Source organism: Lacerta agilis, chromosome 5, assembly GCF_009819535.1.
Source record: "Lacerta agilis isolate rLacAgi1 chromosome 5, rLacAgi1.pri, whole genome shotgun sequence".
Lineage (NCBI taxonomy): Eukaryota > Metazoa > Chordata > Lepidosauria > Squamata > Lacertidae > Lacerta > Lacerta agilis.
The window spans coordinates 23,902,736-23,919,061 of record NC_046316.1 but is presented as its reverse complement, the minus strand read 5'-3'; the positions used below and the strand labels follow the sequence as shown (position 1 = coordinate 23,919,061).

At 39.5% G+C, this 16,326-nt stretch overlaps 1 protein-coding gene across 3 annotated transcripts in view; it reads right to left on the bottom strand.

Moving 5' to 3' along the window:
• Positions 1-16,326, bottom strand: part of ARID5B (AT-rich interaction domain 5B) — a 181,791-nt gene that overhangs the window by 12,289 nt on the left and 153,176 nt on the right. For all 3 annotated transcript variants that reach the window (XM_033148915.1, XM_033148914.1, XM_033148916.1), the window contains one exon: positions 1,544-1,742. In XM_033148915.1, the coding sequence (XP_033004806.1) occupies positions 1,544-1,742 (199 nt within the window). The remainder of the gene's footprint in view (positions 1-1,543; positions 1,743-16,326) is intronic.

Sequence of the window (16,326 nt, the reverse complement as noted above, 5' to 3'; positions counted from 1 at the left end):
AGGGATGAACAAGGAATGGAATGCTAGACTTAACTTGTATTTCCTTGCTTTTGGCAATTTCTGTTGCAATCTAGCAGTTGCTTAAACAGAGACTGTATGCCCTCTTTTATGTATATTTTAATACAGATTGTGCCTTTTCAAAATATGTCTCAGTTTACAATTAAAATTTTTTTTAAAGGAGCAGGGGTGGGTGAGGGAAACGCTCCAAAGACGCTATTGCAAAGACTGTGGTTGTATAAAAAATATATTCTAACCCAGGCTTTGGAGGTCAAGTCCATGGAAATAACAGAAAAGGAGAACCAATATTAAAGATGCTAAAGTGTTTTGGCCCAAAAAGGCCTTCCAAAGTGGCTTTTCTACAAAAAATAGGCTTTGAAACTCAGGGCTCCTTTGTTAGGGAGTGTGACCTAGACCAGTGTTTTTCAACCTTTTTTGGGCAAAGGCACACTTGTTTCATGAAAAAAATCACGAGGCACACCACCATTAGAAAATGTTAAAAAATTTAACTCTGTGCCTATATTGACTATATATAAAGTAATTCTCTTGAATTTTTCCATTTTTCCCACGGCACACCAGGCAACATCTCGCGGCACACTAGTGTGCTGCGGAACAGTGGTTGAAAAACACTGACCTAGACCACGACCATTATCATCGTCCTCATTTTGTTCTTAGTTTAACCTGAGTTTAACCCCTTAGTTTAACCTTACCCCAGGTTCCTACTTGCTAGTTAGATTAGTAAGTTTAGATAATCGGCTCGGGTGTTTTAGATATTAGTTCTTTTTGTTTTGTTGTAATTCAAGTTTTATTATGCCATGTTTGTCTGCAGTCCAATTTGACATTTGTACTCTGCTGTTTGTATTCGGCATTGTTTGTTTTGCTTTGTTGGGTTTATGCTATGGCTAAATGCTAACGCAATAAAGAATTTGACTTTGACTTCCTGGTTCTTCTGTGTGGAAGGCATGGGAATCTGTAAGACATTACCAGCCACATGGCACACACACCCCACAACTGCCCATGTACTGACGACCTTTCCAGAGGTGGCATCTCTGTCATCGCTTACAGAGGTGGCATCTCTGTCATCGCTTACATGCCCTCCATAATCACACATGTCAAATCACCATCAGTTATACTTCAGTCCTTCTGAGTAAACTAAGGACCTTCCCCCTACATTATTCTTAATGTTAAGATTTTTGAAATGAATAAAGTATGTACGTATAGCTTCAGAATTCTTAGCTGCATATTACGAGAGACCTGGGGAATACCAACCCAGGTTCTGCAGAAAGGGGACTTCTGAGCATGCGACTTTTACACGGACACATGATGGATTCTGTGCACACTGGAACACATAGGTACACACTCTTGTGTCTTTTTAGGCCCTGAAGACGCCATGTCAGTAAAAAGTGACATGTGGCCTGGCCCCGAAAGAGGATTTGTTTGAGTGAGCCCTGGTTCAAAAGATGATTTCTGGACATTATGCGATCAAAGCAGCACCTGCAGAATGAAAAAGTTAATGAAAAGAAGAAAGCGGGGAAAGGAAACTAACCTCGGGTGCATCCTGGGGTTTCTGTGCATTGTCTTTTTCTTTCTTGCTCTTTTGGTGTTCATTTCTGATGCGTTTTGTTCCAGACAATTTTATCTTACTTTCCCCCTCCTGGGCGACATTATCTTGTTTTCGAGGTTTCACAGGAGGTAGTGGCTTATCTTCTTCTCCTTTAATAAATCTTTCATATGGCAGGATTAATCTAAAAAACGAATAATTGATCAGTTCTAGAAGTTCTCACCCAAAAGACCAAAATAAAATAAAAGAAATGTCTGTAAGAAGTTCATTGTTAAAAACTGTTTTTTGAAAGAAAGAAACCCCCCCCCCACTCAAATCTAGAAGTCAAAGGTGTGCAATAGGATTTGGAAGCTGTTTCTTCTTCTCAAACTGCTGCTGAATCAAATTATTTCCTCTGTCTTTCACACATTTTGCAACCACAAAGCTGAGTTTGCCATCCTCTCAAGATGATACACACTCTCCTAAACATCTGTAATATTCAAACTTTACATGTTTAGGTATACAATGTGTCTTTACGCGTCAACCAAAAAAAAATGGGATGGTTCTGATCCACTTCAATTTATTTGTGACCAAGTCCTATTGAAACTTACAGGTTAGCTGATACTAAATTAAGTCACGTAAATTCAATTTAGTCTGCACTCCTATTCACACTTTCCTGGAAGTCGGTCTCATTAAAGTTACTTCTGAGTACACACCTATAGGTTTGCAGTGTTAGCCATAAGTAACTTTAGCTGGATCAGGTTCAACACGTGACAACAAGCAGAACATTTTTTTAATTTTTAAATCCATTGATATAAATGAGATTATGAAGCCAAATGGAGTTGCTGGAGATGAGCTGCATATCTCCCCCACCCCCACTACTTTAAATTGATTTTAATGGAAATACTTTGTATTTAGTTCTTTGGCCTGTTTAAACAGCAACCGACTTGAGTTACAGAACTTCCCGACAGCAGTGCCATATATACCCTGCAAGTACCGAAAATAGCAAATAATCCCAACTGTACATAAACTGGAACTTCAGGGTGGATTGTGATGTGAACAACCACTGCCTCTAGATGTCTCTTGCCTTCTCCCCTCTGCAATCCCTGGAGGGCTTTCCCATAACTATTTGAATTCTCAGCGCAACCTGCATAGTCAGAAGCTAGAGGAGCAGAGTGCAATGGGAAGGGGGTGAAGACAAACTCAGCTGAGCAGGGTTGCACATATAATCCAAGAAGCTGGGGAGGAGGGATGTGGCCCCTCCACCACCACATATCAGCATATTCTGGACTGCTACATCACCCTATGAGTGAATCATCTTGTATCCTGTAGGCAAGATATGGTTCCATCAGAAGATGGAGCAGTCTTCTCCAGCCTGTTTTGCCTTCCATATGTTGTTGGACTACAGCTCCTATCATGCCTGGCCCCTGGGCATGACTGTGGCTGATGGGAACTGTAGTCCAACTGGTATAGAAACCTTGTACTAGAATAGATTTCCTCTTCTTTTTTTAGGAAGCTAGGGGAATGTCATAAGGGCCCATTTTGTGAGCAAGATGATTCCTCTTTCTCTAGGGAAAGGAAAAAAAGGGCAAGCAGTATCGACCAGGTGGTAGTTGGCACAGTGAGCAGGAACAAAAACGATTTTAAGAAACAATCAGAGAATTTTGATTACAGAGTTTTGTCTTTCAAACCATGGAAAAAATGCTTGGGGGAGGAGGAGACAGAGATGCTTCAATCTGATCCTCCCCCCATCCACAGAGTGCCTCTTGAAATGAGGGTAAATAAGCAACGTTATTAAAAAGAATGGATTGGCTTACAATCGAGAGTTTCAGCTCCAGTGATTAAAGTTCTTATAATGCATTAAACATGATTAATGAATGACTCATAGCAGGAATAATGCAAGACTCTGACTTTTAAAAATATGAACTTTAGTATGGCAAACATCTTTTTTAAAAAAAAAACAAATAGGTATCTGTTGAAGAAAATGGACTTTGCTTTTTAAACAGCATTAATCTGTTCAAATATCAGACTTCTTTAATTATAGCTTAATCTAAGAGTTCAAGATAGAAAACTCTTTTTGTTCAGACACAGATTTTTTTTGTTATTCCAGAATCAGCTCCAAGCCATCCAGTTTTAATTTAGATGTTCAAACACAGTTTAGCTTCAAGAGAGCCTGGGATTAGCTTGCTTGCGATGATAGTATTTCACATTTTAATAAAATACAACATAAATTATGTTAAAAAGTAAACCTAATTTATGCCATATTAGAAACAAAATTCATGAACTGAGCATGCTCTGACATGGGTATGTGCAGAGAGGCGTGAATAATACTTTTGAGCCCTGAATTTGGCAGCTGGCCAGTAATGAAGCTAAAGCAATGCCCATGGGGAATGCAGGTCCTCAGATCCCATTACAAACTGAGTTTAAACATGTTACAGCTGCTAAAACTGAAAACAGCTCTCTCTATGCAGGCTTAGCAAAATAATAAGGACTTTGCCAAATACTTGCTTCCCACTGTAACATTACAGTTAATGTTTATGTAATAAAAAAGAAGCATAACAAGGCAGAATAAAAAAGGGGGGGGAGAAAAAGAAATACAATCTTGTTCATACTTGAGGCTGCTAAATTTCATTTGTAACAAGCACAAAATATTCAAGGCACCCTTGAACATCTTTTCCCGTGCCTGGGACTTGAAGCAAGAGGAGGCGAGGTTGGGTTTCATCCAGAGCAATATTTATATCTTTTTCTGCCATGTGTTAAATATTTAAAGAATCAGATTTAACCAAAATACCTTCTTTTCTTTTTTTTTGGTGGCAATAGTTGTTAACACTGCAGAAAGGATTGTTTGACTTTGTTTGGTTGCCATAGGAACAGGCAGCCCATTTTAAATCTACATATTTCGGTAAATGTTTCAAAAGCTGCTCATAGCTTTAAAATTAGAGGATGATACTCCGCCACCACTAGGCCTTTTAAATAAAATATTCTGTGTGATTATCCTGGCAGTTAAAGCAGAAAAGGGACAAAGGCCAGCCCTGATAAGATTAATCACTGTTAGCTAGCACTCTTTCTGAGAAACCCTTTTGTGTCAGTTTTAAATTTGACCACCAAAAAGACAACAGCATCCTGCCTCTTTGTTGCCATATAAATCCCTGGAACTCATTAGGTCAGAGGATAATTAGGAGTCATGGCTGATGAGAGTTCAACGTTACAGGAGGAGGGGCCTGCTGTTTCCATTTTTGTGATTTTGTTTTTTTCACTGAGCTCAGCAGTTGGCAGAGGCTACAGTGGCAAAAAATACATTTCACATAGCTGGTCAAATGCCTAGCGCCAACAGCAGGAAATTTGGAATTAAATGTTTCTTGTATCTGGAGAGAGGCATGACTAAGGTAAAAATTTAATCAAAACACAAGGACAGCTTGTTCTACTTGCATCAGCTCCCCACCCTGGACAGAAAATTCTAATGCAATGCTATTTCTCTACAGTAACAAGGCGGGGTTGTTGGTTTTGGTTTTTTTAAGCAAAGTAAAAAAAAAGAAAAAGCAAAGAGCTTAGGAGGATTAAAATGAAGCCTAACGCCATGAACAATTGCAAGTTGGCAGAAAGGTTTCCATTTGCTGGAATTTTCACTCTGTGGTCCCCCCCACACTTCCCTGCCTTCAGTTGCCCTGTCATGGTACAACACAATTACCCTCAGGATGTGATCTTATCATTTGATTATTAGAAGCTGTTATAGTACAAGGGAAATAAAGCTGGTGGAACATTCAAACCTTCAGCTAACATACTATTAGAACATCACACACACACACACACTGTATTCAGTCAACTGTATTTCATCAACTGCAGGTCAATATTCTCCAAATCAGGCAGAATATGATTCTCTGCTTTAAAACTTCCCCCACAGAATGCAACACGCTTGAAATGAGCAGCTCAATTTTGTGCTAAATAGCTGTCGCTTAGGAGATTTAAATCAACCTCGGTGCAAGATAAAAAGAAGGTGTTTCACAAACATTAACAGAAAAACGAACAACGCATATAAACCCTCATGTACACACACACACAAAAAAGACTTCGAAAGAGTTTTCAGTGTCAGATGTTGAGAGAAGAGTTCCTGTATTCGTAACAAGCAATCTTGCCGGAAAGCATAAGAATGTGGATATGGGTTTAACCATCACTGTTGTTGTTGTTGATACGCATAAGAATATCATCAATATGCATTCTGCTTTGTGGAGTTTCATAAGCAAAAAAAGACAGGCTAATTTCTGCCCTCGAGGAGATTACAGTCTAAATTTTGACAAAGAGGAAGACTACAGAGGAAATGCAGAGGAGGGGAGTACACAGCAAGAGGAGGGCATTTACTTCCACGTAACCCAGGGTTTGGGTTTGCAGGGCGGGGGTGGAACATGCCTTTATTATGAACGCAATGCCTACATTCAGATTAATAAAATGCATTATTTATAGGGTAATTAACATAACGAGAATGTGTAAGCAGTAGCGTATTAAAGAACAATCCTTCTGCAGGCAGCAGATTTTTGAACAGCACGGGGCTATTTTTTCCACTGGAATAATACAAGAATAACATTTTCCAGCCCAGAGCAGAAACAGTAGGGAAGTCTTTGCCATCAACTGAGCTTCTGATTAAATTCAATGACTATGAAAAGCAAGATTATCCTTTTTTTAAAAAAAATAAAGGCAACTTAAAAATCAATACGAGCTGTATGAACAAATCAGTGTTTTATTAATCCCAACACAATCAGAGATACATTACATTTAATTGTGGATACTCTCCCCCCTCTTTTAGCGGGGGTGGGGGGAGGAGGAAGATTTTGCTTGGCTAAATGTTGAATTAAATACTAGTGCCTAGTATTCTGAGTTTTTAGCTTTCAGCATCCTCTGATGTAATGAAAAATTCAATGTACTTCTCCACAGCAGAAGTCAGAGGTCATCAAATCTATTACAGTAATGTAAGTAATCTGGCTTTCTGCCAGCCTTTAAAAAAAAAGGGGGGGGAGAACCATGGAGGCAGATAATTTTATATTTACAAATTCTAAAATCCTCTGGGGATTTTGTCTCGTCTCCAACAAAAGGCAGAAACTTCACATTAGAAAAATGTATTTTACAGCATGTCAAACATGTCTTCATCATTAGTATTTCATAAAAGGCATTAACCACACAACTCTTATCCTTCATTAGCCAACATTCTTCTCCTGTGCCATGGGAAAAATGCAACTCAAAATCTTATGCATGTGTGTGTGTGTTTTTTAAAAAATAAAGTGATAAGTACTAATGTTTCATATACTGATTAATTCTTGTGCCAAGCAACTACTCTTTTAAGTCCAACTCTATTGCGCAGGAAATAGTGGACTGCATCTATTTATAGTAATAAAAATAAAAGGGGTTAGAAGAATAACTCTTGAGGGGGGAGCATGAAAGGAAAGGAAATCTGTAGTCAAGGCTGCCAGCTCCATATTTAACTCTTCATTGTGACCTCATTCTTATGCTATGGGAGTGGCGTTCTTCTCGCTTGCTTCTGGCTTCACCCCTTGCTTCTCTGGGTAAGGTAAAAATGTAGGAAACACATAGAAAAACAAGCTCATGTTGGGAGAACTGCTGTCAATCCGAGCAGCCAATATTGAGCAAAACGGACAAGTGATCAACTCTGACATGGCGAAAGGCAACTTCCTATGCCAAGGCAATAGCACCGATTTCAACCTCTGACACTGTAATCCCTCCCAACTCCGCAACCATCCCTGCCTCTCCTACATGGTTCCTACATTCTTCCATTACTGGAACTGCATGGGATCATAAGTTCTTATCATAGAATCATAGAGTTGGAAGGGGCCACAAGGATCATCTAGTCCAACCCCCTGCAGTGTAGGAATCTTTCGCCCAACGTGGGGCTCTGTGATTAAGAGTCTCATGCTCTATCCATTTGCGCTATTATGAGATATTGCAGGAAAGACTTAGGGCTCATCCTAAAATCAGGGAGATGTCATGGCCCTGGTTCAGCAAAGGCATGAGGCCAAAAGCCTGCAGCCAGCTTTCGTGTGAACTCTGCCATCCCTGTTGGTTTGAGGAGGGCCTTTTACCTTTGCTCGTTGCTCCCACCTGTGTATCAGATGATTGGCATTGTTTTTCTTATAGCTCCAGCTGTGTTTCTTGGAGTAGTTCCATTGACTTTAGCAAAGTTCACTCTCAGGTTGCTTGGGCTCAAGGATCATGGGTAAAACTACTCATTTTATGAGTTAAGTCTTCCTTCTTTTACTGCCTATGATTGCTGCCAGAAACCTCTTCTCTGTGCACGTGATCCAAACAGTGGGTATACCTCTCCAAGTTTAATGTGCAACTGGCCCATGCTTAGACCAATGGACACATTAGAGACTTAAAAATTAGCCTCAAGGACCCAGTTTGTTTTCCATTGACAATGAATGTCTTTCTTAAGTGATTCAGATCTAAGGGAATACATATAATCATCTTTCACGGGAATGATTCAATTGTCACAACACCCTTTTCTTACTGTGACAATAGTTTAAATTGATAAAAAGGGGGGCTAGGAAAATGGCAGAAATTATAGCTTACCAATCCTTGCGGCAGAATAGCCAAGATGTAGCACAATCTTATCATTAAAGGAATATTGATAGCAATGTAAGAAATGTAGCCCAACAAAATCTCTCAAACCAATATTCAAATTCCAGGTGAATCCTGTCTTTGCTAGGTTTCCTTGGTCAAGATTTCCTTCGTCAGGTCTCTAGAGGAATTTCCACACAAATGAGCTTAAAGCCCACACAAATGGGCTTATCTCCCGCAAGCTGTGGGGCAGGATCCATTCTAGTTACAACTAACCCAATTGGGCTTGCATGACAGCTACAGGGGTTACATCCACTTTTGCGTTGTAACAGCGAAGTGACTCTAAACTCCCACGACAACGAAAATACCTCTTTACTTAGAAACTCCCTGCTATTCTTTCTGTTTGTCAGTTATGGTCTGGAGTGGTGTGTGGAAGCAATCTAAATCTCAGTCTCAAGTTACTTGCTTGCAGAACCAGGTCAGCAACAACCTACTTCATAGGGTTACTGAATTAGAAAAAATATATATCACAAGTCTCTAGAAAATATAACGCAAGAAAGAAACAAAAGTTTCCAACAGCCTATATGGAACTCGCCAGTTATTCCAGAGGTTTTTGGGGAAAAACAAGAGTTAATAAGACAAAGGTACTAATATAGGTACACTGATCCATCATTAGCTTCCTCTGAAGCACTTTGAAGAGGCCATTTTTACAAACAAGCTGTGTAGAGCGAAATAGCGGGGGCGGGCAATTCCTTTTCAGAGCTGAAGTTGCATGATTCTATAAAACAGCAGTACAAGAAGGAAAATGAAACCTGCCTGGTAACCATCGCCTTTTCATGAGTCTTTCTACGTTAAAAACAAGTTAGTGAAGATGGGGAGTCTTAAGATGATAAAGAAGAATGGTGATGATTAAGAACAGATCAATAATACTGGCACCTCCATATGTGTGAATGTTCTGTCTAGGACAGTTTTTCGTAAAGGAGGTCTGCAGCAATAGATGTTGGCCTTTCTTTAGAGCTTCATATTAGTTCCAGCCACTGACCTGAAAGTATACCACTATTTTAAAGACATTTAATCTTCACAGTACTACATGGGCTCAAGGGAAGTGCCATTCCATACTGAATCAGGAAAGTAGAAGAATGCATTCGTAAACCTACTATTTAGAGCTTGCAGCTTGAATCAGAGTAGCACACACGGCAACTGCAAGCCATAACACCAGGAGCAGGCTGATGGGGGTACACACTAATGTGGATACTGAATTACTCATGTTCAGTAGGACATGCTAACAGATGGCACATGATATCTCTCCCAATATGCTTCGAACACAGGGGGGCGCCAATCAAAGCGAAGCATTTTTCACTCCCCTTGATTTTGATGGGAATATTTATTGGTGCGCTTAACTTTCACACTGAAATCTGTGTGACTTTGGTTTTACTCTCATGTACCTTCAACCCACATAGGCTCTGTGTACATTGGTGCAGTGGAATTGTGTGTCGATAAGCTGCTCCGGCTCATCTATGTATGTCGGCTGAAAGTATGCCTCCATCTGCACTATGCGTATAAAGCAGTATCATGCCACTTTAAACAGCCATGCCTTCCCCCAAAGACTCCTGGGTACTGTACTTTGTTAAGGGTTCTGAGGGTTGTTAGGCCACCCATGCACCTCACAATGCTTCAATTCCCATAGTTCCCTGGGAAAGGGGGCTGAGTGTCAAAAAAAACGCTGGGAACTGTAGCTCTGTGGGGAGAACAGGGGTCTCCTAAACACCCTTAACAACAGACTACAGCTCCCAGAATCATATCTGTCTACTTTTTTAAAGGGAAATTCCCTTATTCCGAATAGGATTCCTTGCAAGAAAAGGGAAAAGTTGACAGCTATGCCCAGAATTCTTTGGGGAAAGACATGACTAGTTAAAGTGGGATAACACTGCTTTACATGTAAAGTATAGTGCAGATGAAGCCTAAGAGGCATCTATACACGTATAATTTGATGCACATGGATCAATTGTTATTTTTCAAGTTTGGCTCATCTGCTATTAGCCTTACTTTTGTTGGGCTGCAGGTAAGAGGCCCAGTGTGTGTACGCACACCATGCCTGATCCCGCAGCCCTACCACACATGAAGGGTGTTTATCAAAGGTATGCATGACTAGGAATTTCGTACATAAAACGCTTGCATTGTGGCTGCTTACGTTAGCAAACTGAGGCAAGCCCCACCCACCCACCCAGCTGCGTCCTTTCCTGCTGTGGCTGCAGCAGAGAAGAGGTTGAATACCATATACTGAAGACTGTATTTGCAGAAATTTCCTGCTCAGAACTCCAATATTGCTCCCAAAGCACAACCTAACTTAACATTCTGAAGGTGTGCTGCTATTTGTTTTAAATTCCCCGATTGTGCGCGTATATAAGTAAGTTTCTTCGTTCACAAGGAGAACTTGTACTGATCTGTAGCTCAAATCAAACACGTACATTACTGGCAAAACCAACCACAGCTTTGCTTTGTTCGCAAACAATGCTACCTCATTCCTTGCAGAAAGCTCTCTTTATTCCTTTAATCGGGGACTTGTACTGAAACCCAGTGGGGAAGGTTGCCAAGTACCTCACATATGACCAAAAAATGGGAAGAAGGCGGCATTTATGGAAAAGAAAGTCACTAGAACCTCGCCTAACACTATCATTGGGCTTCCATAGATCCTGCCTGCGTCCAGTTCTATTTTCAGTTTTCCCACAATATTTGGACAAAGAAGCCCAGATAACGAGGAAAGCTTATTCTTGAGACTTAAGCTATGTAAACATTAGAGGCTTAAAAAGCAGTGTTTCAGCACAGTTTTATCTTACTGTACAAACCAGTGGGCGAGTGGGGATGTCTTCATCCGAAGCACATTACCTGATGTGTCTCCCCACGCCCGCAACCCTGCAATTCCTATTCCACCACAGGCGCCACATTCTGCAGAGGACTGAGGAGGGCCCTCTGAACATTTTGAAGGGGCCTGGCCCCTTAAAAAAAAAGATTGGGGAGCTGCAGTGCCTCGGCCCCCAGAAGCAGGCACCCTTGTATTCCACGAAGCTGTCATCTGCACATGTGCAATGACTTTCTCAAAGTACACACCTCTGTTCAACTGTGCTTTAAGTTTTCAAATTGGAAGCTGGTTTAAGGGGGAAAGTATTTCTTCAATAAGCTACAGGATACCTATGCATTGTGGCTGAAGTGGCTTCAAACACAAGTGGCGGGAGAACAAACCACCAGAAGGCTCCTCCATTTTAAAACAACACACTTTGTGCATCTCTTGATAATGGCTTTCAGGTAGTTTCCAAAACTGCAAAACAAGTTGTGAACAAGTATTGGAAACACACATAAGACATTTTGACTAGAGAATTAAGAATCTGCTTTAAGGGGCAAACAATGGCATTCTTCTGTCACTAGATACTTTAATTTTAATATTTTTAGTTGGAGGGGAAGTGGGGGGAGAGAAACATGCTTTCAGACTTTTCAATAGTTCTTTTGTTAAAGCGTCCATTACTCACATAATTGAAAAGATGTTTGTTCAGTGGCATGCTTGAGAGTACAGTTATTTAATCTTAATGATAAAGCCCCGAGGACAGAAATATAAGTAGAAACCCTCTTGTTATTTATCAAAGAAGGAAAAAATGCCAAGGCAAATAATTGATTCTCAAACTCTCGCTTGGTGGAAAACTCACAAAGAAATTCACAAATTGCACAGGTTTTCTTAGAGACAGTTAGAGGCCCTGCTGCCAAAAGTCAGTTCAAGTACTACTACAGGACTGAGGTGATCAATAATTATTATTTTAGTTAATAAGATTTTAAGTTACATTTGGGTCAGTACAAACGGACCACTATGGGAACGGTGGAGGTTTCCTTCATTTGCAGACTGGTAACTGTCTTCTGACGCAAGATGAGCTGCTGTTTGTATAGGTTTTCAATATGGCGGCATTTGAATGAGGATCAACTGTCCACCTACTCCTCTCCCTCCCTCCCTCCCTCTCTCTCTCTCACACACACACCAAAATCCCTGAAGCAGTTTTGAAGCTGTTTTTAAATATTTCTGTTTGTTTAAAAGGGGACAGATGAATATATAAATGGATAAATATACATATGGCTCTTTGAAAAATAAAAAAGGCTAGCATGTGGAGAGGAGCGAGACTGGCTGATCTAGCATCTGATTTGCTGGTATGCAAGTATATCAGGCAGACTGTGAAACAGGGGAGAAACCCATCTTGTAAGGGAAGAAAACTGTTGCATCTTCTCCTGTTATATTATGCCTTTATTCACTCTTACTTAATATATGACCGTCATGTACCACAGGTGGCAGTTTTGTTCTACAAAAATGGCTTTATGTCTATGAACTTTACTTCTGTTTTGTTATTCCCAATGGCCAATACAAATAAATTTAGGCAGCAGTCTTCTCATTTACTTGGACATAAGTCCTATTAAACTCGGCAAGGCTTACTTCTGAGCAAATTTACTTCCTAGAAGAAACACAGGAGAGTGGGGAAGAGAATTGCTCTAGCAAAAGAAAAATCTTTTATTTGGTGCTTTCTTTCTTTCTTTTTGGTTAAACAAAGAACTAGGTGAAGTTTCCAGTACGGAACAAGACCTGGTTAATTTTTGCCTTGGGATGTTTTCAACAGCCTGAACCCCAAACCTCCTATTAATTACAACCTTTAGTGAAGGTAACTAAAATATTTTTTAGATAGATGGTATAATAGGTTTTTCTATTGCCCCTCTGGACAGGATGTTAGTGCTTACAGATGCTCCTGAAATGTACACACTTCTACAAAGTTCTCTCTAAACAACTTTTTGGTTGGACTATTAGACTCTCTTCTGTATGAAATTTCCTCAAAGCATATGTATATATCTTTACAGCTTGTTCAGGAACCTGCTTCCAATGCCTTATTTTGACCTAACTTGGTTTTGTGAGTAAAAATAGATTTCGCTTTTCATATTGTCAGGATGGGGATATTGGAATATGAGATGTGTTTTCCCCCCTCATGAAATAATCTTACTGGCACTTCAGCTGGACATTTTTTTGGTTCCGTAAAAGCAAGCATTTGAACTGTTCAGATACATTACCAATGACTGATTTAAGACCAAGACAGGATCCATAGTTTTTAAGGAGCATGAAGAGCCAGCAGCCGTAAGGCTGCAGAAAGGCCTCTGACTTGTTCTCTAAAGTATCAGGTTACATTTTAAAATATAATAAACCTCTTGCTGTTATGGCTGTGGAATGAGGCCTTTTAAACCAAGAAATCAGTGTAACCAATAAAAAGGACCATCTGTCTGAGAATGCAGGGAGTCTGTAACAATAGCTTTAAGGTGTCAAGTGCCCCATTCATTTCAATAGACTCTAATCCAGATGCCTATGATATTTTAAATGTCAACATTGTTAACTGACATTGCTGCTTATTAGAGCATGCAAGAAAGGAAAATAACCATCCCAATGTGAGTGACTCTTCCAGCTTGTCCCAAAGTGGAAGAAATTTCACAAAGCACTAGAGGAGATGAGAGGAAGAGAATTTTGATAACATGGAAAGAGATAATATTGAAAGGTACCAGTTTTTTCCCCTCTCTCTCTCTCTCTCCCCCCCCCCCCCAACCTTATAGATGGAAAACAAACAAACAACAAGGCTTAGCAGAGCTTGTGTTTCCCAAGTTTGGGCAATTTCAATACAGTGAAGAAACAGGAAAGAAAGGTTGTTTAAATTTAGACAAATAAGATAATGTATTAACCATCAACTAAGGACCATAGCTGTCAACCTTCCCTTTTTTTGCATTGGGAAACGGCGCTGGAATAAGGGAATTTCCCGCAAAAAAAGGGAAAGTTGACAGCTATGCTAAGGACACCCAAACACATCCAGATGTCATCTTAAAACTTTACTGTGGGAAAATTGAATGCAGAAAATCAAGAAACTCTCTTATGAAATTACAGGTATAGGGGATACCAAGGCTAACCAGGCTCCATTATGAGTTTGGGTTAGAAAATACATCAGACCGACAGAACCAAGACTTCAATAGCCTTTGCTGACATTGACTTAAAAAAGAAAAGAAAAGCTGAAATTGTATTTTTTTGGAAAAGTGTGGTCTATAAACAAACAAACAATAAAGTTTCAAAAAACACTCCTCAGAATTTGGGTCTGCAAATTATTATTATTATTATTGTTGTTGTTGTTATTATTACTATTGTTATTGTTATTAGAATAGGTATACCGCTCTATACTCGCATGTTCTCTGAATATTGTAATACTTATCAAATATTTGATATTTGTATTTTATGTCCTATGGTATTTGATTTCAGTATAATACACTTGAGTCTGATATTTTATTTCAATCTTTCAAATTTGACAGATGGTGTTGGACAGCTTTTGCTAGTTGGCATGCAATGGTATTTAGTATTTGATAACTGGCATGCAATGGTATTTAATATTGGTGTTTCACAGTTGTTATGCAATGGTGTTTGACACTGTTTCATAGTTGGCATGCAATGGTATTTAGCATCTGACAGTATTTGACAGCTTCTGCTGATCAGATTTCATTTCTGAGGCCTGCCAACTCAAATCAAGAGATGCCAAAGTCGAAACCACTCGAGTTTTGAGGGGAAACCATTCAAAATACAAACTGAAATTACAAGGGCAAACGCATGCTCTCAGAATTAGAATGGCAGAATTGGCAAATGTGAATATTTACAAATATTTGCTTCAGTTCTACATTTTTATTTACATCTCAGTTACGTCATTCATACACACACCTAAACATTTTTCACTGAAAGCAAGCTTCTTGCAAGGTATTCCAAATGATGGAAGTAAAGAATCCTAATGCCACCCATTGACATCCAACCCCTGCAATCTACATGCATTGTATATCTAAGCTCTTCTTTCTCCCTTCCTACTCACATGGTCACCACAGAGTCTTATATATTCTTTCTCAGAGGCAAGTCCCTCTGAGTTCTCAATGGGGCTTATTCTTAAATTATACAATTGCCACCACAATTTACTGAATCAGCGACATACAATTTTGAATTGATTCAGCCAGTTTAGTTATTTAGTTATTGTTCAGTTATTGACAATTTTGGTTATAGAATTAACATAAAACTGAAAGCCCAAGTAAAACAACAGATTAGACATTCATTCTTGACCAAAACTACTAAATCTTTAGCATGACACTCTAAATATTGGACAGAGGGAGGGGCAACCACAAGTGGCGTGGTATCAGCTTGAGAGCTCAGTTAAATATAGGAAGACCACCTGATGCTGAATTCAATATAATTCAAAATCGGTCGCCAGTTGTATTACCTAGGAGGTAGAAGAGTCACATAGTTTAGCCCTCAGGTTAAAGTTGTAACATCTGTGACAGTGTTAGATCTGTTTGTTGCAGCTTTTGTTGGCTTACTTATTTGCAAAAATAATAATAATCTCATTTTGACATGTGAATAAGTGCCCTGTTGCTTTACCTGGTTTTTAAATGTATTTGTTTGGGACAAAGAAAACACACATATGCACAAACATTCTGATTCCACACTTGACACGGTAGGGTTGAATACATTACATTTAAATATTTGGATTAATGAAGTAGTAAACACAACTTGGGCCAATCACTGTCTGACAACCTAACCCACCTCCATTGGGTCATTGTGAGGATAACATGGAGAAGGAGAGAACCACGTATGCCACTTTGAGCTCCTTGAAGGAAATGGTGGGATATAAAAGTAATTCAAAAAATATGTGGAACCGTGGAAGCATGTGGAGGGAAAGATCTAACAGCCCTCTGGTTCTGTTGCATGCATGGAGTGTTGTGATTTCACACTTCAGCAAGTTCAAATGTGCAACCTATCACTTGTGTGTGATTTACTCCCTGCTCAAATGCTGGCTATTGTACGATGATGCCATGGCTTTTCTACAATCGATGTCACCACATTATGGAGTATATGTGTAGCAGGTTTAGTTCTGCTGGGAAGTATCCTAACAATTTTGACACTGTTGTCGCTGAATATAAAAAATGGTCAGTAACAGATAGAAAGCAGACATTTGGAATTCAAGTAGTCCAAGATACCCTGATTACTAAGGTGTCTTAAAACACAACATTTTTATGACTAAAGTTTGACACTGGGACACAAAGTCTGCAATGTCCTATATATAGCCTACAGAATTATTTTGTAGAAGATGTGCCTGTCCCTTTAAGGGTGGGTGGGGAACTGACAGGAAATAAATATC